At 43.8% G+C, this 24520-nt stretch overlaps 1 protein-coding gene across 5 annotated transcripts in view; it reads right to left on the bottom strand.

Moving 5' to 3' along the window:
* MCF2L2 (MCF.2 cell line derived transforming sequence-like 2) overlaps window positions 1–24520 on the bottom strand; it is a 493994-nt gene that overhangs the window by 403079 nt on the left and 66395 nt on the right. For all 5 annotated transcript variants that reach the window (XM_077487886.1, XM_077487887.1, XM_077487884.1 and 2 more), the window contains exon 3: window positions 3588–3702. In XM_077487886.1, coding sequence (XP_077344012.1) covers window positions 3588–3702 — 115 coding nt within the window. The remainder of the gene's footprint in view (window positions 1–3587; window positions 3703–24520) is intronic.

Here is a 24520-nt window from a genome sequence, read left to right as displayed (position 1 = left end):
CCAGACTGTGTTCCCCGATACAGGGGATTATAGGAGGCTACAATCAACTCAAACTCAAACTAGAGTACAAATATATGTATGTTAGCTGCGTTTAAAGATATCATACAAACCATACATATATCATACATAAGTAATTTGTCTTTCAAAGATTAAGGTGAACTCCGGGCAGATATAAAAAAAAAAACACAAATAAATGCAGTATATCTATCTATCTATCTATCTATCTATCTATCTATCTATCTATCTATAACTGCATTTATTTGTGTTTTTTTTTTTTTATATCTGCCCGGAGTTCACCTTAATCTTTGAAAGACAAATTACTTATGTATGATGTATGTATGATAAGTAATTGCAAAGCTACTACTGAATCTTAAAGCATTTGTTACCCCAACACTTTATATTCCTGATATGTACTTGCTGTATCATATACTTGTGTGAGAAAGTATCCTATTGTGTTTGTATTGCTTCCCTTGTGTGAAATCCCTAGTGTTCCTGCCAGTCCCTCTGTTTTCCTATTAAAAACTGACCACCCTAGCTATGCTGGGAATTCAGCGTACTCTCCCCCAATGATCAGACTTGTCCTGGCACATCCCTGCTGCACAGCCATTCACTGGGAATCTCAGTGTGCTGCTGCTTCTCCTCCCTCAGCTCTTATGCAGCTGAAAACAGAGGGAATGTGATCACTTATAAAAAAGGGAAAAAAAATAGATTTTTTTTTATATCTTTACAAAAACGTTTTGCCTTTCATTTCTATTTTAAACTGAATGGGTTGTTTTACAAGGTGATCATTTACAATCACGTTAAGGCTCACAGCCAAAGTGTAAAATTTGCTCTGGGTCATAAGGAGTATACAGGTGCAAGATCTCAATTGCAGACATGAACGACATCGGTGTATGAGGAAGCTAACGGTGATCAGGCAAGATTTCCAAACCTGTAGGATCACTACTCCCCCTTACCACTGGAAGCGGGAGGGGGTGTACTTTGGCATCTTCATCTTGGCTGCAATAAGTCTTTCTCAAGGCACTTCTTGCAAATATACCTTTTTATTTCAAATAGACCTTACTACATGAAAAAAAAGGTACTATGTTGCTGTGCCTATACCCTTAACTTGTGCATTAAATAATCGATGTGTATAAAATCTTCAACAAATATTGCTGCACCTGCCCCTTTAAATGTGCATGTGTGTATCCTCTTAGTGATATTTGAACAAACTTAGTTACTGCCCTTAATTTTGTGATACAGAGAAAAGTAATATTCGTATTTCACCAATTAAAAAATAATTATAAACATGGAAATCAACACTGATTGTAATAAAGGTTACTAATGTCCAATTAATATAAATGTCCTTTTCACTCCAATCAAGAAAAGCGTTTGTGCATGTTAATATAATCCACTATGTGTACTATTCTCCAAAAAATGTTCAGTGACTCCCACCACCTTTCAACATTTGCGCTCAGCTCCTTAAAGTGGTTGTAAACCCTCCCTAGTGACTTTTAACTATAGGTAAGCCTAGAATAATGCCGCGTACACACAACCGGACTTTTTAGGCAGACTAGGTCTGACGGAATCAGTCAGTCGGACATTCTGTTCGTGTGTGGGCTAATCCGATAGTTTTTCATTAAAAAAAAAATTTAACGGACCAAGAAATAGAACGTTTCAAATCTGTCCGACTGACTCAATCCTTATCGGGAAAACTGTTTGTCTGTATACTGGTCCGACGGACCAAATACGATGCAAGGGAAGCTATTGGCTACTGGCTATTGAACTTCCTTTTTTTGATCCCGTCTTAGGTCATCACGCTCAAAACGAACGGACTTTCAAACTGACTTAGTCCGTTTGTGTGTGGTCCGTTCATTCGGAAGTCCGTCGGAACTCCGCCGAAAGTCCGTCTGACCTTTTCTGCTGGAAAGTCCGGGTGTGTACGCAGCATAAGGCTTACCTATAGGTAGTGAAAATATCTCTTAAACATGCGCCGTTTATGAGATATTTCACTTGTAGTGCGCCGAATCATGTGCTGTGAAGAAACGGACCTCCGTGCCATTTCTTCCACCAACTGAGTCCATGGCCCCCGAACGGAAGACAGGTGAAGTATGCGATGCATACTAGCCCATTATGCTTTTAATTTGCAGGCTTTGCAGGGAGCAAAAGAGGAAGTAAAACCCATCAGGGTTTACTTCCTTTTTAATAGACACGTCATACCAGGTCACAACATGTTTTCTCCACTCTGGGGTGCAAAGAAATCGATCCAATATGCTCTCAAGTGTGCTGGGATGCCTATCCAAATCGCGTGTATTGCCCTTTAAAGCCACGATTCCAACTCTCCTCTGCTGCCAACTTCAGCAATGTTTCCTCTCTACTTCCTCCCCCCCAGATTTCTTTGCACCCCAGAGTGAGGAAAGCGTGTTTTGATCTGGTATTGAGGAGGTGATGGGAAAGGTGATGGGAGTCACTGAGCATCACTTTTTTGGAGAATAGTACACAGCGTGGATTATATTAGCGTGCACAAACATTAGCAACCTTTATTACAATCAGTGTTGATTTCCATGTTTATATTTTATTTTTTTATTTATTATGTTTATAATTTATTTTTTATTGGTGAAATACAAATATTACTTTTCTCTGTATCACATAGTATACTTTTTCTCTCTCTGTTTCAATAAATAAAGATTATATAAAAAAAAGTCATTTATTTATATATTCATCAATCAATTACTCTATTTTTAGAACTATGGTCTCTTTCCGCATATACCCCTGAAGAAGGAGGCAACTTAGCACTCTGAAACGCGGCCGGCGCGAGAGACTATCAAATTGTACTGTATGGTTTTTACAGGTATAGCAGTGTATAGATTCATAGATAAGCTCTAACATTCCTTGTTTTTACATATGAATATTGCTTCTGTTTACATATTTTCGAAATAAATATTTTTGAAATCATAAATATACCTCACTAAAATCCTTTGAAACAATATAGTGCCTTAAAAGTCCACCAAATAGGGGATTTTTTCATTTTTTCTTGTTTATTACTGGATGTGGCACTACCCCCTGCACAATATCATTGGCATAATAATCCCGTCTTTGTTTACCCTTACTACATGACTGACTGAATTACTGTGGATGTTCACATACTGTATGACTACCAGCATGATCATTAGAATGGAATCTGCTACTGAATAATTTTGGAAACTGTGATGTCATACAAGAAAAAAAAATAGAATTTAGTATTTAAGGACAAATATGCGTTCATGAGATCATAATGAGGGCGTGATCATAAAAATGAGGTTCACTGTAAGTAATATAATTGATACCAGGAACATGACAGCATCTAGGGCTTATCTATTGGGAAACAAAGCTTAGATTAATAAAATGTACTGTCATCTGAACCTTTCGGTCTAAACAAAAGCCTGTGAGGAGAAGTGCTGGTTTTTGCATACGTCAGACTATATTTAGAAATGAATACACACTGCTGAAATTCTGGTTATCTCGGGGTGTGTAAACATAATCCCATATGTCATCTCTTCTAGTTGGTTATGACTGTTGATCATATTAGAACTAGGAAATGACTACTGGACTTTGCAGTGGTTACTTACCTGGGAATGCTTGTTAAGTAGGTAATAACATTCACAAAATCATCATCGGGAATTTCTGTGAAGTTGGGATATTCCGGGAATGTTATTATGGGTGCTCCATCCTTTCCTCTCCCCCCTGAAACCAAAAATATCATTTGGTAAACCTCTAATATTTTCACATCACCACCAAATATTATATGTAATAGACTAGGCATAAAATACTAAAAAGTGATCCATGCAGACACAATCTGACTAGAGACCGCTCATATCCCCCCAGTGTGTGCGTGCTTTAAGAAATGCATTGTATAAAGTGGAAAAGACAACAAATATATATATTTAAAAAAAAAACATAAACCATTGGGGATGGAGGTATGATTTACTGTCTGTGAACTGAATAGTTGAGCCCAATAACCTGGATATAAAACGCAGTGCTATAAGTGTACTTGGGATTGAAGGCAGTATCACTAGGGTAGCTGGCCAGAAAATATAATGTAATAATTTCAATTTGATAGATATAATAGTCATATTAGAGTATGTATTACCCCACATATTTGACAATGTACATGTTGTAATAAAGCAAACTACTCTCACATATAACTAGGTGATATATAACATGTTCAAATACAGTACAGTAGTCTGTATGGTCTTTTTAAATGAAATATTTATTTATTAATTACATGTTGCAAAACACGTTAAAAAAAAGTTTTATTTCTCACTCTATTCCCATAAAATGTATTTTTCAAAACTTTTTCACATAGTTTACACTTATATATATATATATATATATATATATATATATATATACACACATACACACACACACACACACACTTAAAAGCCATAATTATTTACACAGCACCATTTTGTCTTACACATGTGGCTTTAAAACTTTTTATTTTCCTTTTTATCAGTTTCAATATTTTTGCATAACTCCTGCTAGTAGACCTCAAGACAAAAGTAGTAGTTATCTTATTATGGCCATAAGTAGTGCCAGAATTGGAACTGTGCTGCCACCTAGTGTATACACATGAGTAAATTAAGTGATTCGGCCATAAATTTCACTGCTTAGTGCTTACACAATCTCCTATCCTGTGTTGTTGAAATACATACTCCAAGGAAGGCTGAATACAAGATTTTAATTGCAGCAAGTTTCAGTATGTATAATAATAATAATACTATATATATATATATATATACAGTGGTGTGAAAAAGTGTTTGCCCCCTTCCTCATTTCCTGTTCCTTTGCATGTTTGTCACACTTAAGTGTTTCGGAACATCAAACCAATTTAAACAATAGTCAAGGACAACACAAGTAAACACAAAATGCAATTTGTAAATGAAGGTGTTTATTATTAAAGGTGAAAAAAAATCCAAACCATCATGGCCCTGTGTGAAAAAGTGATTGCCCCCTAAACCTAATAACTGGTTGGGCCACCCTTAACAGCAACAACTGCAACCAAGCGTTTGCGATAACGTGCAATGAGGCTTTTACAGCGTCCTGGAGGAATTTTGGCCCACTCATCTTTGCAGAATTGTCCTAATTCAGTTACATTAGAGGGTTTTCGAGCATGAATGGCCTTTTTAAGGTCATACCACAACATCTCAATAGGATTAAGGTCAGCACTTTGGCTAGGCCACTCCAAAGTCTTCATTTTGTTTTTCTTCAGCCATTCGGTGGTGGACTTGCTGGTGTGTTTAGGATCATTGTCCTGCTGCAGAACCCAAGTTCGTTTCAGCTTGAGTACACGAACAGATGGTCGGACATTCTCCTTCAGGATCTCTTGGTAGACAGCAGAATTCATAGTTCCTTTTATCACGGCAAGTCTTCCAGGTCCTGAAGCAGCAAAACAGCCCCAGACCATCACACTACCACCACCATATTTTACTGTTGGTATAATGTTCTTTTTATGAAATGCAGTGTTCCTTCTACGCCAGATATACTTGGACACACACCTTCCAAAGAGTTCCACTTTTGTCTCATCGGTCCACAGAATGTTGTCCCAAAAGTCTTGGGGATCATCAAGATGTGTTGTGGAGAAATTGAGACGAGCTTTGATGTTCTTTTTGCTCAGCAGTGGTTTTCTCCTTGGAACTCTGCCATGCAGGCCATTTTTGCCCAGTCTTTTCCTGATGGTGGAGGCATGAACGCTGACCTTAACTGAGGCAAGTGAGGCCTGCAGTTCCTTGGACGTTGTTGTGGGGTCTTTTGTGACCTCTTGGATGAGTCGTCGCTGCGCTCTTGGGGTAATTTTGGGCGGCCGGCCACTCCTGGGAAGGTTCACCACTGTTCCATGTCTTCGCCATTTGTGGATAATGGCTCTCACTGTGGTTCGCTGGATTCCCAAAGCTTTGGAAATGGCTTTATAACCCTTTCCAGACTGATAGATCTCAATTACTTTCTTTCTCAATTGTTCCTGAATTTCTTTGGGTCTCGGCATGATGTGTAGCTTTTAAGGATCTTCTGGTGGACCTTACTGTGTCAAGCAGCTCCTATTTAAGTGATGCCTTGATTGTGAACAGGTGTGGCAATAATCAGGCCTGGGTGTGGCTAGAGAAATTGAACTCAGGTGTGGACAACCACAGTTATAGTATGTTTTAACAAGGGGGGCAATCACTTTTTCACACAGGGCCATGATGGTTTGGATTTTTTTTCACCTTTAATAATAAACACCTTCATTTACAAATTGCATTTTGTGTTTACTTGTGTTGTCCTTGACTATTGTTTAAATTGGTTTGATGTTCCGAAACACTTAAGTGTGACAAACATGCAAAGGAACAGGAAATGAGGAAGGGGCAAACACTTTTTCACACCACTGTATATATATATATATATATATATATATATATATATATATATATATATATATTTATGGTCCAGAGACCTCAGACCGATACGGATAAGGATGACAAACAAGGTTAACATAAACTCGCTTCCTTGAAATGGACCTGAAAGTGTGCCCTGGTCTAACGTACGGTATGCCAAAATAAGGGGGCATACCTTAAAATGAAATGAATATGAAATGGGTGAAATGAGTACTCACTTGAGGAGTATGCTTAGAGAAATGCCCTGACAAAGGGGATGGGTGGGCGGGTATCGCGCACCGGAACCGACGAGGAAGACGGGCGGACGGCTGGTTACATACTCCACCGGGCTCCTCCCATAATTTCAGGCCACCATACTGGCCTTTCTATTTATGGTCCAGAGCCCTCAGACCGATACGGATAAGGATGACAAACAAGGTTAACATAAACTCGCTTCCTTGAAATGGACCTGAAAGTGTGCCCTGGTCTAACGTACGGTATGCCAAAATAAGGGGGCAAAACATCCAGGTAGGGGTTGCACTTTATTGAGACAAGACTGTCACTGGGTGAGTTTGACAAAGGCCTGGGCCATCTCTATTTGCAGTTTGGGTATGTAACGGGCAAAACAGGAGGACTTCCATCTACCCAATTTCTTGATAACATGGACCGGGACCCCTTGGCGGGAGGCAGTAGAAGCTGCTTCGATACGGAATAAATGTCCGGAGTAGTGAGCAGGATTGAGGTGAAGGATGCCCAGGAGTATCCTGACATGCTCCATGAACTGGGCTGCGTCGAGAGGTTTCGTGTGAAAAGGCAGAAGCGGGCCAGTTCCTGGTTGGTTGGCCAAAAGGGTCAACAAGCGGATGAGAACAGTGACCGGGCACCAGCGGTTGTTGGTTTTATAGAAGTGTATGTCCATACCCGAGCCAAGCTGCTGCGTCTTGGAGACTGCTAAGTGTAAGATGAAATGGTCTTCGTATCGGACCAGGTGGTGCTTGTACAGCATGCGTGCTGTGAGGCTACTACAAGTAAACTGGCTTGGCCGTAAGAAGCCGTAGAAGGCCAGGTGTATGGCTGCTTGTAAATGCCACTCATGTGGAGACCGAAAGGTGAAGTGGCCAGGATATCTGACATAGTTCTAGAACGTCTCCTGTGAAAGGCGGTGGTTTGGTGCCGGCCATCGGCTGGCGCTTCTGGACACTGCGCATAACAGCCCGAACGGTGTGGTAAGAAAATAAGGAGGGTACGGTAGGGTCCTGGAGGGACGTGGAATGTTGTACACCGGTCAGGTATAGCCGGATCGTATTAACGGATAACACCAACTGCGAGTGGCAGTAGGAAATTAAGGCTACGACTCGCTTGACACGGGACGTCACTGTGCTGTGATACGTGATGAAGCGGTTAAAGGCCCTCCAGGCTGACTGATAGGCCTTGAGGGTATTGCGGGAAAGGGAGTGATCGATAAGTTGGGTAGCCGCTAGGAGGTGAGGGGCTAATCCAGGGTTAGTTGAGACCAGTCCGGGATAGCTGCTGATGTTGGTCCAGCTCCAGGTACCTGATCGGAAAAGAGACAAGGTTACAGCGGGAGAGGGCGTCCGCTGCCTGATTGAACTTACTGTGGATAAAGGAACAATAGATGTTGAACTGAAACAACAACAAGAGCTGGACCAGTAGACGTAGGAAGGACATAATCAACCGAGAGGACGCCTTGGCGCAGCCAGGAATTGCCAGTAACTGGGGAGGCCAGGGAGCTGCGAGCCGGAGGTGGCCAAAAAACAGCCGCAAGCCCGTGGAGGCCGCTGCGTCGGTCATCACCTGGGGCGAAAGGGAAGACACGGAGGGAATGAACAGGGAGACGCCATTCCCAGACGATAGGAATTCCTCCCGCATAGCAAGGACTGCTATTGCCGCGGGATCCAGGCTGAGGACTTGCTCTGGATCCTGTGAGAGGGACAGTAAAACCAATAGGTGTGACACAAGGCGCGACCCTGAGGGATGATGCGCATAGCGAACTCAACATGCCGTGTAGGGACTGTAGGTGTCTTTTGGACGACTAGACTGGAGAATATGCGAGGATATAATATGCCCCTAAAGATGGCAGTTGTGATGGCGAGCGTTTGCCGTTGGCTATGGGCTGATGCCTCTGGATGCCCCGAGGTGGGGATCTTGCTGTATGGGCCGTAACGACAGATGGCTCTCCGTGCACTGTAAGGATAAGAAATGCTGAACGCTGGCTAGAAATAGCCTGGGCGTGCTACAGGAAGAAGCCAGTTGCGTGTGACAACATGATCCTGGTGCGGGACGGAAGCTGAACTCAACTGTCCTAAGGAAGAGACGGATAGACAGACAACAGTGAATGGTTTGTAAGAAAGCCACGGGAGACGAGAGGCCAATTAAGTGCTGCTGAAAATGACGTGTAGCCAGTTTGTGTGCCACTGAGAACGTGCTTGCCAATGAATGATTGCAAGAAGTTATGCTAAGTCACGAGCCTTGGCGTGACTAAAAGTTGTGTTTAAACATGTGCTTGCGACAATTGCCCGGGAGTTTGTCACTGGAGATGTATACGTAGTGACTGTGAGCCATTCGTGTTACCGCATGTGCACTGCGAAGACTACAGGAGTTGTGCTTGAATGCATGTTTGGATGCGTGCTTGCGATGATTGCAAGATGTTACCCAGGATGCGTGCTTGCCATGACTGCAAGATGTTATGCTAGGATGCGTGCCTGCAACTAATGCAAGGAGTTGTGCCAGGACTCGTGCCTGCAACGACTGCAAGGAATTATGGTAGGCTTCATGGGTAGCCAGGCCGGAAAAGACAGAAGTCCATCCGGTCCAACCAAATCAAAATAAATAAGGTATCACACAACCCGACACCCAATTCTACGCCCGCAGCTGATCCAGAGGAAGGCAAAAAAAAAACAACAGAGCATAGGCCAATTTGCTACAGCCGGGGAAAATTCCTTCCTGACCCCTCGAGAGGCAATCGGATTTTTCCCTGGATCAACTATACCTATAAATATAAGTACCCCGTAATACAACGTACATTTAGGAAGGTATCCAGGTCTTCCCTAAAGCAATCTATTGAGCAAGCCAGAAGTGCCTGCCAGCAATGATTGCAACAAGTTGTGCCTGGACACCTGCTTGCAACGATTGCAAGAGGTCTATGCTCAAATGCGTGCTTGCCATGATTGCAAGAGAACTATGCTCGAATGCGTGCTTGTAATGAGTGCAAGAGGTCTATGCTCGAATGCGTGCTTGCAATGATCGCCAGAGGTCTATGCTCGAATGCCTGCATGCAACGATTGCAAGAGGTCTATGCTTGAATGCATGCTTGTAATGAGTGTAAGAGGTCTATGCTCGAATGCGTAATTGTAATGACCGCGAGAGGTCTATGCTCGAATGCGTGCTTGCAGCGATTGCAAGAGGTCTATGCCCGAATGCGTGCTTGTAATGAATGCAAAAAAAGGTCTATGCTCGAATGCGTGCTTGCAACGATTGCAAGAGGTCTATGCTCGAATGCGTGCTTGTAATGACCGCGAGAGGTCTATGCTCGAATGCGTGCTTGCAGCGATTGCAAGAGGTCTATGCCCGAATGCGTGCTTGTAATGAATGCAAAAGGTCTATGCTCGAATGCGTGCTCGCAACGATTGCAAGAGGTCTATGCTCGAATGCGTGCTTGTAATGACCGCGAGAGGTCTATGCTCGAATGCGTGCTTGCAGCGATTGCAAGAGGTCTATGCCCGAATGCGTGCTTGCAACGATTGCAAGAGGTCTATGCTCGAATGCGTGCTTGTAATGACCGCGAGAGGTCTATGCTCGAATGCGTGCTTGCAGCGATTGCAAGAGGTCTATGCCCGAATGCGTGCTTGTAATGAATGCAAAAGGTCTATGCTCGAATGCGTGCTCGCAACGATTGCAAGAGGTCTATGCTCGAATGCGTGCTTGTAATGACCGCGAGAGGTCTATGCTCGAATGCGTGCTTGCAGCGATTGCAAGAGGTCTATGCCCGAATGCGTGCTTGCAACGATTGCAAGAGGTCTATGCTCGAATGCGTGCTAGTAATAAGTGCAAGAGGTCTATGCTCGAATGCGTGCTTGTAACGATTGCGAGAAGTCTATGTCTGGATGCATGCTTGCAACGATTGCAAGAAGTCTACGCTTGGATGTGTGTTTGCAACGATTGCAAGAAGTCTGCGCTTGTATGTGGAGAAAACAGCGAGACACGCCTAAACGAAGCTGTGTTTCCCTTTTGAAGGCAATCTATAATGAAATGAGGCCGAGGAGCAAGACCCCCCGGCAGGCATCCAAACATTGAAGAATCAACTGGACCCAAGCCGGGAAGCGGTATGTGACAGTGAAATGAGAGAACCTGCCATGACAGAGATCCGGATCGCCATGCCACAACTTGCGACCGAGCACGAAACGGATTCTGGAGCATGTACTGAAATGAGGCCATTCCTGGGGCACGCCGAGACGAATTTGGTACACCGATGTGACTATTCGTACCGGAACGTGATAGGTGAAATGAAATGAAAAACCCATGACAAAGACAAGAATCAGAGGACGAGCCCATGAACCAAACAGATGAATCCTGTCTTTGGAGCATGTACTGAAATGAGGCGTAGCAGCTGGGCACACCAGAACGAATCGGTGCATAAGGAATGCGACATTATTCGAATTGGCGCGTAATAAGTGACAGAAATGATATGCCATGACAGAGACAAGATTCAACGACTGGACTGATGGTTACAACAAAGAACCCGTCTCTGGAGCATGTACTGAAATGAGGCGTAGCAGCTGGGCACACCGGGACGAATCGGTGCATAAATAAACGCAACAGGATTCGAATCGGAGCGTAATAAGTGACAGAAATGATATCCCATGACAGAGACAAGATTCAACGACTGGACTGATGGTAGCAATAAAGAACCCGTCTCTGGAGCATGTACTGAAATGAGGCGTAGCAGCTGGGCACACCAGAACGAATCGGTGCATAAAAAATGCGACAGGATTTGAATTGGAGTGTAATGAGTGACAGAAATGATGTCCCATGACAGAGACAGGATTCAACGACTGGACTGTAGGTTACAAAGAATCCGTCTCTGGAGCATGTACCGAAATGAGGCGTAGCAGCTGGGCACACCAGGACGAATCGGTGCATAGAGGAATGCGACAGGATTCGAATTGGAGCGTAATAAGTGACAGAAATGGTATGCCATGACAGAGACGAGAATCAGGGACCGTGCGTGAACCTGCGAGTGATTCAGTCTCTGGAGCATGTACAGAAATAAGGCCGAACCCTGGGGCACTTCAAAGCGAATCGGTGCACCAGAGGTGCGACAAGATTCGCGCCGGAGCGCGACTAGTGACAGAAATGATTTGAAACGGTAGAAATGACTGGGAGTGAAATGATTTGACATGAGATAAAATAAGATACATAACATAACTGCATGAATGAAGAGACATATATTCGAACTGGAGCAGACAAAGCGAAACGTGCGGACTGCTTGCCTTGTCGTAACAAGCAGTCGGCTGTGAGTCGAACGATTCGACCGATACTAATAGAAATGCTCGGGCAGACGAATGGTTTCGAATGCCGTACCTGCGAATGAATCGCCTGACGTGGCGTAATCGAACGTGTCGAAAAGTGATAACGACTACATCGAAAATAGAAAATAGTGACATGCGTACGAGGGCCACAGTAAAACATTCGATTTAAAAGAAGCGAGCGGGTCGAGAGTACAGGGAATGCTGATGGTACATCGAAATACATATTTGAAAAGGGGATGCCGAAGCCAAACCTGCGACAGCCGGCCCAACGTGAAACGACAAATTCGATGGGTACGACGACACTCCGACGGCGAAACCCACGGACGCTGATGTACGGGAAGACGAGCTGTCAAGACGGAAACGAATAACGCGGGAACTCACGAACAGGCTCACTGCATCTGGTCTGGATAGTCGGCCCTTGATGTCTGACGTATCAGATATCGCGCACCGGAACCGACGAGGAAGACGGGCGGACGGCTGGTTACATACTCCACCGGGCTCCTCCCATAATTTCAGGCCACCATACTGGCCTTTCTATATATATATATATATATATATATATATATATATATTTATATATTTTATCTCACAAAAGTGAGTACACCCCTCACATTTTTGTAAATATTTTATTCTATCTTTTCATGTGACAACACTCTATACTGGAGAGGTATGAATAGGCCCTCACTGATATATATTGGCAGCATTTACACCGTATTTTCATTAAATTGTTGTCTATGCTTCAGCATCCCTCACCACTTTTATATATATATATATATATATATATATATATATATATATATATATATATACACACAGTGTCTCACAAAAGTGAGTACACTCCTCACATTTTGTAGGGGTGTACTCAATTTTGTTGCCAGCAGTTTAGACATTAATGGCTGTGTGTTGAGTTATTTTGAGGGGACAGCAAATTTACACTGTTATACAAGCTGTACACTCACTACTTTACATTGTAGAAAAGTGTCATTTCTTCAGTGTTGTCACATGAAAAGAGATTACAAAATATTTACAAAAATTTGAGGAGTGTACTCACTTTTGTGAGATACTGTGTGTATATGTATATATATATATATATATATATATATATATATATATATCTATATATCTATATATATATATATATATATATATATATATATATATATATATATATATATATATATATATATATATATATAGTGGTGAGGGATGCTGAAGCATAGACAACAATTTAATGAGAATACAGTGTAAATGTTGCCAATATATATCAGTGAGGGCCCATTCATACCTCTCCAGCATAGAGTGTTGTGGGAACACAAGTTTTTGTGCAACATGAAGCAAAACAAGTTAGTGCTTTGTGCTGCTATTCATTATCAATGGCATCCCAATGCATTAATCCAAAACACATGGATTGAAACAAACCACAACACAGTACTACTACCAAGCAGTGTGTTGTGCTGCATTACCAAAAATAGTGAGTGCCTGTCTGATTTTCTATTTTTTGTCAGTTTTGGTGTGTTGAGGTCTACTTTAATACAATAGACATTAACTAGCGACATGACAACACACGAAATTGGACAGGAGTGAATTCAGCCTTGATGTGCAGTAAATCTGAGTGAATCCAGGCAGGCAAATGGTTCTGATTTTCGCCCAGACCTGAGTGAGCTGTTCAGGGACAATGGTGGGCCCAAGGCTAATATCTCATACCATATTTTCTTCTTGAAAACACAAAAAGAAATGTACTTAAAACATAGCTCCAGGCTCCCACAGAAAAAATTAAAACTCAGCGGCTACAAATACCGTAGCTGGTGATTTTTAATATTAGGACACTTACCTGTCCATGAATCCAGCGCTGTCCTCACCCGAGCCGATTTTTCAATCATCTCTCAGGCACTGCTGCCATCATCTTAGCTAAGGGAAACCAAAAGTGAAGCACAGCCGGCTCCCTATTGCACATGTAGGAAGCGAGCTCTGCTTTGTGAATGGCCTGGCAGAAAGGGAAGGAGGAGGGGGGCTGAACTTCCGTCTGCGTTCGCCATAGTGAACTCATTCGGATTTTGGAGTGGGTACCTGTCAAAACCAGGTACCCCCTCCCCCCCAAAAAAGGGGCCAAATGTGGCAGGGGAGGGGGGAGGAAGACAAGCAGAGCTTCCCCTTTTTCAGGGGTACCCCCAGAGTAGGGAGTACCCCTCATAGCCACTGACAGCCTCCTCAACACTGACTCTCTATCTTCCACTGACTGCTCTGCTGGCATGTCCCATGCCTATTTATGGGATAATCTCTGCCCCTTGCCAGCCCACTTCTGGGGATTGGCCGAGGTACCACAAATATTCATAGCAGCCCCTCCTAAACTCCACCCTCTAGTTTTAGAAGGTTATCCAACCTTCCCGACCTAGGGGATGCACCAAAGAGAGCTGCCAAGATAAGTCATCCAGCCCTGGCCTCTAATAACCCTGACCCAATTGAATGACTTGTTTCCTGGCCAGAATATGCTTTTTGTCCTACCCTCACACTAGTAGCACACACTAGAGCAGCCTTTCTCAACCTTTTAACCCTGGAGGAACCCCAAAAATAATTTTCAGGTCTTGCGGAACCCTTACTAAAACCAATTTATCAGGGGTCAATAGGAATGCCCCTTATACCGGTGGCTAATGGGAAGAATGTACCCCTTAAAATGGGGCTCAGAATGCCACCATTAAAGACAGCTCAAAAGGTATTTGGTGTCATTCTGCTGGCTTTGCTAAGTGATGCTGAACCTCAAACTCTGTAGGCACCATCAAAAAGGTGGTTCCTCAGCCACAGCTCAAGGAACCCCTAACAACCTCTGGAGGAACCCCAGGGATCCACAGAACACTGGTTGAGAAAGGCTGCACTAGAGGATGCTATACATTATACATTGTATTCTGATGAGGAGGAGACCTCCCCACCATCAAACTTCACTATTCTGTGCTGCCAGCTGGCACTGGCTGATCAGGAAAACCCGACAGGGTGGTTGTAAAGAAGTCGATTGGTAGATCGACTTTCTGTACAACCAGCCTGCCCATACATGGATTGAAATTCTGCCAGTCTCTACTGAACTTGCTGAATTTTGATCCATATGTGACTGGCTTGAGGAATTGACTATTTTCAGCTATTGCAGCTAGTGTGAGAATTGCCTGCTTCAGCAGCTACTCATCTTATTTAAAGTGGTTGTAAACCCTTACAAACCACTTTGACCTACAGGTAAGCCTAGATTAAGGCTTACCTGTAGGTCCAAGAAATATCTCCCAAACCTATACAGTTTAGGAGATATTTGTCCGAAGACGGGCACCGCTATCTACGGCGCATGCGCCGTAGACAGCGCCGCGCAGGCGCACAGAGCGGGGCATTGTCGATGACGGCAATGCCGCGAGTCTCGGCTCCCGTGCGCATGCGCGGGAGTGACGTCATCACTGCTCCGGCGAATCACAGCGCCGGAGCAGCGAGACCCACGGAGACCCACCAAGAAGATGGACGCTCGGAACTACAGGGGACAGTGGTGACTTAGCTGGCTCCTGTGTCAGGTAAGTGACACATAATGGACTACTAGGCGAACGATAGTAGTCCATTATGCTTTGCCTTTACAGGGAATGAAAGAGAAAGTAAACTCATCAGGGTTTACTTCCTCTTTAAGGCAGTTGGTAATGATCATTGCACAGTAGGGATTTGTAGCTACATAGATAAACATTTGTAGTCAGCTACAATATCAACTCTGTATCCAAATTTAAATTAACAAAGAAAACCATAAAAAAATAACATGGTTTTGCAGCACCTAAAATGTGACCATATCTAATATCACAAAATAAACAAACACAAAAAAGACAAAAATTGTGCAGATAAATCACAAAAAAGTGAAAGTAATTATTCTTTATATCAAAGTGCATCCCAGTGAATATAACTCATCAATCCTGTGACATTCGCCACTTCTAATCGTGAATCAGAAGCTTCCAGTGTGTGCTATCCGCTAAACCACCAAGTGAATCACACACTCCTCGGAAATAATGGCTACAAAAGCAAAAACAGCCTGATTAAACTAAAAGTGGTTAGCTACCTTATCATGCCAGCTCCAGCCTGTGACAAATGCAACAGTCTCTCCTCCTCTCCTCTACATCACCACCAAAAGCAGTAGGACCGACCAGCAACTTTATTAACAGGGCACCATTTTTTGCATAGGAACGTTTTGCCAGGAAGATCCAAAGTTTGAACATCAGTACCATGTGCAAGGAGTCCTCATTAGGTTCCTATAGAGCTCAATTAGTGACGTTACACAAATACAGAGCCTTGTATTACAATTACATTATTATACAGGCTCTGCATTTGTTTATCTGCACAATTTTTGTCTTTTGATGTTTGTCGATTTTGTGATATTAGATAGGATCATGTTTTAGGTGCTGCAAAAACAGTTTATTTTTGATGTTTTGGGGTGTGTATATCTACTTTTTTATGCTGGCAGCCTTTATATTTACCATAAGCACTGACTTGATATGTATTTTGTTATTAACAAAAAAAGCAGCAGGGAAAATTTTTATCTGCTACCAATCTTAATTACAAAGCTGCCAGTGTGACAAGGCCTTTCAGGGCTTATTTATGCCTGTGTTGGTCTGTGTAAAGTGTTCCATAGTGGATTGCTTGTTGCTATTGTTGTGGCATGTGTACCCCTCCCAGCAGCCTTTGCAGCTTAAGCCCAGTGAGGCCAACGCATATGGTGTAAACAGGCCTTAACCTAGAGCAATTAAACAGCCAGGGATCTTAACATTTTTCTAACTGATAAAAAGTAAACTGATTAGTTGATTTAGGTTACTCACATACCTATTCCAATCCCTGAATTTATTCCTATGCATTGTATGTATGTATTTGTGTGTACTGTATGTAAAAGAAAATGTCTGTAACCAAACACCCAAGTCAGGCAGAATAGTCTTTTCTGCTATCCTGCCTGATTGCCCGTGTATGGCCGTAAATCTGGGAATAAAGTGTACCTCTTTACATTCCCTTGAGAACAGAGGTTTAGGAGTGAATGATCGTCCCTGTTAAATGTGTCTTTCCAAGGTGCCTATTCCTAGATGCAAAGAGTTTCCAGATGTATCAACTGTCCAAAAGGGTCTTAAATAATTTAGCTCCATACCCACTGTGTATTTAGCCTTGATGCATGAGGCACCATTGTTTCGGTGTGGATGGAAGCCACAGATACATTGTCCATTCTGGCTGCTGGCAGTTTGTTAAAATCTATGGGAGGCTGTTGGCTGGATGGAGCTGGGTGGTGCACTACCGTTAAGGGCAATATGTGCCCAGGAATGAATGCTAATAATGCAGACTTTTTGCATTCTGGGTATTTGTCCCTGGACCTTAGGGAAGAGAGAAGGCATTACCTTCTTCATAGCAAAAGGCTCCAGGCTCTATTTCCACCAAAGAGCAAAAGAGTGTTTTAACTAATAGCAATTCAGCTGTTTTTTTACTCTTTTAATGCTAGTAAACAAATTAAATTAAACTTTGATTAGTTAATGTAACTCCACCCTTGCCCACCACAATCTCTACATTTATATATAAAATGAGAGTGTACTGTAATATTTACTGTATGTGTGTGTATGTATGCATGCAAGCAGTCTTTGACCAGACAAAAGAGTAAGGCAGTGTACTTTTTTCATCTTTTTTCATCTTTAAGCAGAGCTAAAGTCCTTCCGTTAGTCACTGCAAGCAGGCAGGTTCAATAAAACACACCTATATATACACATATATATAACAAACAGAACTCTGTTCCCAGAGAAGGCCTATTATAGGGAAATGTATCTGGTGGAGCCACATCTGTGACGTCAACACGCGCAGCTGGCTAGGATCGCAGCTGTGCTCAAGGAGTGAATTTACTTCCTTCACATGATTTTATTCAATAAACCTGATTGTTGGCATACTGCACTATGAAGTTTTCTCTTTCTTCTGCCTTTATGTGTGATATTTGCGGAGGGTCAGTTTCTGCTTGCTCAGTTTGAGCCATTGGATTTTTCCCACAGTACCAACAGCACTGTCATCCTTTGATGGAACCATATCTTGGTTGCCAAATCTGTGGATAAAAGCAGCAGGTTCCATATTAGAAGCAAATTAGATATCTATAATTTGAGATCATATCCATCTGGTAAGAGGTGTGATTTCATGTGGGGGTTGCACTTTTTTGAGCACCTCTGTTCTGTCTGTGTTTATCTTTCTATGCAATTTGAGCACTTGGATGATCACTTAAGGACTCAGACTATCTGACATTTGGGGCTTTTCATCATGAAATTTTAGGAATATTTATTTTGAGATTTGCATGAACTAATTAATTGATTGTGTCACACTATTTTAGATTTTTGACATAGTATAACATTTGATGATTTTATATAAATTATGAAATATTAGGAATATGCATGTGCAGGAGTTAAGTCATCCTGCGCTGGCCAATGAAGACGGCCAAAGATCAGCACTAGGGATGAGCCGAACACCCCCCGGTTCGGTTCGCACCAGAACTTGCGAACGACCCCCGCGTTCGGTACGAACGTTAGAACCTCATTGAAGTCTATGGGACTCGAACGTTCGAATTGGAAAGTGCTAATTTTAACGGCTAATATGCAAGATAGTGTCCTAAAAAGGGTTTGGCGACCTGCCTCCTGCCTCAGGGGACATGGGTCACTGCAAAAAAAAGTTTTAAAAACTACCGTTTTGGCGGGAGCACTGATTTTAATGACGATTAAAGTGAAAAAAAAAGTGAAATATTCCTTTAAATATGGTGCCTGCGGGGTGTCTGTAGTATGCCTGTGAAGTGCCACGTGTTTCCCGTGTTTAGAACAGTCCCTGCACAAAATGACATTAAACGAAAATAACACCATTTAAAACTGCTTGCGGTTTTAATGTTATATCTGGTTCCTGCAATATGGTTGAAAATCATTGAGAAACATGGCATGGGTAGCCCTCCCTGCCCATTACCAGCCTATTTGGGTCTTGTACGCATATTAAGGGGAACCCCGTACCCATATTAAAAAAAGGAAATGCGTGTGGCCCCCAGGCCCTATATACTCAGAAGAGCAGTATACAGGCGGTGCAAACAAGACAGGGACTGTGTAGGTTTGTTGTGTTAAGTTGAATCTGTTTGTCATTTTCAACCGGTACATTTTTAAAGTGTAGCTCCAGTCAAAAAAACTATCTTTAAGCTTTTTGGAAAACATAGGGAAGGGTTATCACCCCTGTATAATTTGTTTTGTCGTCCATCTTTTTTCATCTCACTTGCTGCTGTCTCCTTGCGTTTGCAAGTAGGAGATGTTTGTAAGTTGGATGTTTGAAAGTAGGGGCCTGCCCTATATTATAGCGGTATGTACTGGGTACAGAGCACGCAGACAGCACGCACTATCTCCTAACACTACTGACTGCAAGCTCTATTATTAACCACTTGTTAGCCCAATGTTTGCATAAAGTGAAAGATGAAGTTATGCTGAGTAAATAGATATCAAACATGTCACTCTTCAAAATTGCACATGCCCGTGGAATGGCGCCAAACGTCGCTACTTAAAAAATCCCCATAGGCGACGCTTTAAATATTTTTTTACTGGTTACATGTTTTGAGTTGCAGAGGAGGTCTAGGACTAGAATTATTGCTCTCGCTCTAACATTCTCGGCGATACCTCACATGTGTGGCACATGCGAGCACATGGGGACATGGGCGCTTTAATTTTTATTTTATTTTTTTATTGTTCATTTTACTTTATTTATTTTAGTTTGACATTTTTTTTCCCAAAAATATATTTTTGATCACTTTTATTCCTATTACAAGAAATGTAAACATCCCTTGTAATAGGAATAAGGGGTGACAGGTCCTCTTTACAGTGAAATCTGGGGGGTCAATATGACCCCACATCTCACCTCTAGGCTGGGAAGCCTGAAATAAAAAATAAAAAAAAGATTCTGGCTTTGATCGTACTGGCGAGTTGGTAGAAGCACCGGAGGGCGGTGAGGGGTGGGGGGCGTCTATGGCTGGGTATTTCAGGGTATCACCGAGTATGGCTGGGTATCTCTGAGTATGGCTGGGTATGGCAATTTATGGCAGGGTATTACAGAGTATTGGCGGGGTATTGGCGGGGTACTACAGAGTAATAGCAGGGTAGTGCAGAGTATTGGGGGTACTGCAGAGTAATGGCGGGTACTGCAGAGTATTGGGGGGTACTGCAGAGTAATGGGGGTTACTGCAGAGTAATGGGGGGTACTGCAGAGTAATGGCAGGGTACTGCACTGCAGAGTAATGGCGGGGTACTGCACTGCAGAGTAATGGCGGGGTACTGCAGAGTAATGGCAGGGTACTGCACTGCAGAGTAATGGCGGGGTACTGCACTGCAGAGTAATGGCGGGGTACTGCAGAGTAATGGCGGGGTACTGCAGAGTAATGGCAGGGTACTGCACTGCAGAGTAATGGCAGGGTACTGCACTGCAGAGTAATGGCGGGGTACTGCACTGCAGAGTAATGGCGGGGTACTGCAGAGTAATGGCGGGGTACTGCAGAGTAATGGCAGGGTACTGCACTGCAGAGTAATGGCAGGGTACTGCACTGCAGAGTAATGGCAGGGTACTGCACTGCAGAGTAATGGCAGGGTACTGCACTGCAGAGTAATGGCGGGGTACTGCACTGCAGAGTAATGGCGGGGTACTGCAGAGTAATGGCGGGGTACTGCAGAGTAATGGCAGGGTACTGCACTGCAGAGTAATTGCAGGGTACTGCACTGCAGAGTAATGGCGGGGTACTGCAGAGTAATGGCGGGGTACTGCAGAGTAATGGCAGGGTACTGCAGAGTATGCACTGGTATTGCAGAGTATTGGCAGGGAATTGAGGGGTTAAATTCGGTGAGCAGCGATGTGGGCACTGCAGATGCAGCCCACATCGCTGCTGACACCGATCTCTTTCCCCTCCGCTGTACCGATCGGTACAGAAAGGGGAGGGAGGAACAGGCGTCATAACATGACGCCGGTTTGTTTCCAAGTGATCACTCCGTCATTTGACGGAGCAATCACGTGGTAAACGGCCGCTATGAGCGGCCGTTTACCGTGATGCGCCGGGTCCTATGGACCCGGCGGTCACGGATGCTCTCGAGTGCGCACACCTCGGGGCACGCGAGAGCAGAATTCTGGGAGGCCGTTAATTAACGGCCTCTCTGAGTTAAACAACCGCCCTGAAGCCGTTAATCGGCAATGGGCAGTTGTTAAGTGGTTAAAGCTAGATCACTAGCTATATAGGTGAGGTGAATATAGTGGTGTATACTGCAGTCAGGGCACAGACAACAACCACTACACAGCAGCAAGATAGGAAATCAGCCAAAAACGATTGGTGTGTACTGTGTTGAAGGTACACAGAACACCCACTGCTTCAGATGCAAAGTAACACACTACAGGAGGCCGCCTTAAAGGCGGCCTTATATAGTGTGGGGCGTGCACTACACAGCCTGAGCTATGATTGGCCACAGGCAGGATGCCTGTGGCCAATCATGGCTCTCCTCGCTGCCGGCGCTGCGATTGGCCAAGCATGCGGGGTCACAGTGCATGCTTGGCCAATCATCGGGCAGCAATGCACTGCGCCAACGCAGTGCATTGTGGTCCGCGCGCGCGTCACTCGAATTTTGACGCGAACGGCCAAAACGTTCGGAATTCGCCGAACGCACGAACAGCCAATGTTCGAGTCGAACGTACGTTCGACTCGAACACGAAGCTCATCCCTAATCAGCACACAGAAGTTCCCATCTCTTACACCGGCAAGGGATGGGTATCATTGAAAGAATATTAAGTATTGATGCATTTTGTTATGCTTTAATACATACAGTATGTTATCAGCCACTAAATAGAAGATGAACAAAGTAACGCATTAAAAAATGATGTAAAAGGTCAACAAGTTCAAGAAAAAAATGGAAAATTTATATCAAATACTTACCGTAATTTTCCTTTCCTGATGGGCTCCATGGCAGCATACGTGTGGGTTAGCCCCGCCTCCATAATTACCCAATAGGACCTCTACTCCCATAAATCTTTGCTCCAAGCTGCTATCCGTGTTCCGTAACTAGCCTACTCCAACATTTGGGAGGGAACTCCTGCTGCCATGGAGCCCATCAGGAAAAGAAAATTACGGTAAGTATTTGATATAAATTTTCCATTTTCCTGACAGGCTCCATGGCAGCATACGTGTGGGAAATAACTCGCCAAACACACCCGGGTGGGCTAAAAATGTTGAGCAAAGAAACTAGAATTTTATTTTTCATTGTCCACTGACAATACTTGTAAACCAAAATTAACAGAAGAAAGCGCAGCTGGCTCTACACAATAATGGGAAACAAAGGTATTAATTGAAGACCAGGAAGCTGCTCTACAGATAACTTCTGGTGCGACATGTCGAACTGCTGCCCAAGAGGTCGAGATGCCCCGAGTTGAATGAGCCGTCACTGCCTCAGGAGGAACCATGCCCTTTGCCTTGTATGCCCTTTGAATCGTTTGGACCACCCAAGATAAGATTGATCTTACTGATGCTCGCATCCCTTTATTTTTGCCATGAAGAAGGACAAAAAGAAAGTCTGTTCGTCTGAACGAGGCTGTAGCGTCCAGATATTGTTTCAAGGTGCGACCAACATCCAGGGGATGAATCTCTTGGTTGTCTGACATTCTAAACGTAGGTAGCACGATCTCCTGATTTTCGTGAAATACTGATGTGACTTTTGGATTTGATCCAAGCATAGGGATCAGGACCACTCTGTCCGGAAAGAAAGTTAGAAATGGTTCAACTGACCCAAGATTCCTAATTTCCGACACCCTTTTGGCTGAAGTTATTGCCATCAGAAACACCGTCTTGATAGTGAGATCTCCTAAAGACAGGGGAGCATCCAAACCTTTCCCAAGATCAGAAAGAAAGTCCAATACTAACGGAAGGTCCCATTTGGGAAACCTGGGTCTCTTTTGAGGCCTAAGCCTGATGGCTCCTTTAAAGAATTGTTGAATTAAGGTGTGATTCGCCCACGAAACTCCTGTAAAGGCTGAAATGGCTGAAACTTGTACTCTAAGAGAGCTAACTGCCAGAGACAAGTCTAACCCTGACTGAAAGAAAGACAAGATATCTTGAACTGCTGGAGAATTATATGAATTTGACCTAGAAGACATGTGGCCCATAAACCTGGCCCATATACGTTTGTACACTTTATTGGTACTCTTCCGTCTGGCACTAAGAAGGGTTGGAATCGCTTCTTCTGGGCAACCTAGAGCTTCTAGCCTTCCCCTCTCAAGAACCATGCCCTGAGGTGTAGACAGGATGGGCACGGGTGTAACAGCGTGCCTTGAGACAGTAGATCTGGCCTGAGAGGCAGGGGAACTGGGTCCTGATAGCTGAGGAGCAACAGCAGAGGAAACCAAGGCCTGTTGGGCCAGAATGGTATTATCGCAATGATTTCCACCTTCTCCCCTCTGAGCCTCCGAAGGAACTGTAGGATTACAGGAACTGGAGGGAAGGCATAGGCTCTCTGGAACTTCCAACAATCCGTGAGAGCATCTACCCCGAACGCCTGAGGATCCCTGAACCTCGAGTAGTATCTGTGCATCTTGCGATTGTACGGCGAAGCGAACAGATCGACCTCTGGAGATACTCCCAGAGTCAGAAGCCACTCGAAGACATCCCTGTGAAGGGACCACTCGTTGTTGTCTATTTTGACCCTTGACAGAAAATCTGCTTGAACATTCTGGACTCCTGGGATGTATACAGCAGAAATGTTGACCACATTCTTCTGAGCCCAGTTCATTATCGGTTCTACTTCTCGTAATAGAGACCAACTGCGAGTCCCTCCTTGTTTCTTTATATAGGCCACTGCAGTTGTGTTGTCCAGTCTTAACATTACTGACGACCCTGCCACCAGATGGCGAAATGCTATGAGTGCTCGAAAGGCTGCTCTCAACTCCAGGATGTTGGAGACCACATACCGCGACGGGAACGACCACCTTCCTTGAGCTACTTCCGTAAGGCAATGGGCGCCCCAACCTTTGTTGCTGGCATCTGAGGTTACTATTATCCAGGAAATGGGGACTATCGAATGATGGTTGCGTAGATTCTTTCCTTGAAGCCACCAGAGGAGAGACATCCTCATCGCTGGTGTAAGGCGTATGCGCTGTGTTTGATTGGACGAGTCCCACTGTTGCAGAAACCCTTTCTGGAAGGGACGAGTGTGCCACTGGGCCCACTTCACCATAGGGATGGTGGCCGTCATTGTGCCGATCACTTTCAAGCATTGTAGAGCCGAAAGATGAGATGATTCCCAAGCCTTGTGAATCCTGTCCCGGATCACACTGATTTTTTCCTCCGGCAGGGAGATAGTGCCTTTTAATGTGTCGAACTGAGCCCCTAGAAACACGATCACTTGAGTTGGAACCAGATGGCTCTTCTCTAGGTTCAGGAGCCAACCAAACGTCTGCAGAGTGGAGATGACTAAATTCTTGTGTTCCAGAATTTGATCTCTGTCCTGAGATAATAGGAGCAAATCGTCCAGATAATGATGGAGACGAACTCCTTTGACTCGTAAAAGAGCTACTATCGCTAGGAGTACCTTGGAGAAGACCCGA

This window comes from Lithobates pipiens, unplaced genomic scaffold (genome assembly GCF_037356315.1).
Source record: "Lithobates pipiens isolate NorthernLeopardFrog02 unplaced genomic scaffold, aLitPip1_a1.2 Scaffold_18, whole genome shotgun sequence".
NCBI classification, from domain to species: domain Eukaryota; kingdom Metazoa; phylum Chordata; class Amphibia; order Anura; family Ranidae; genus Lithobates; species Lithobates pipiens.
This window is presented reverse-complemented; position numbering and strand designations above follow the sequence as displayed.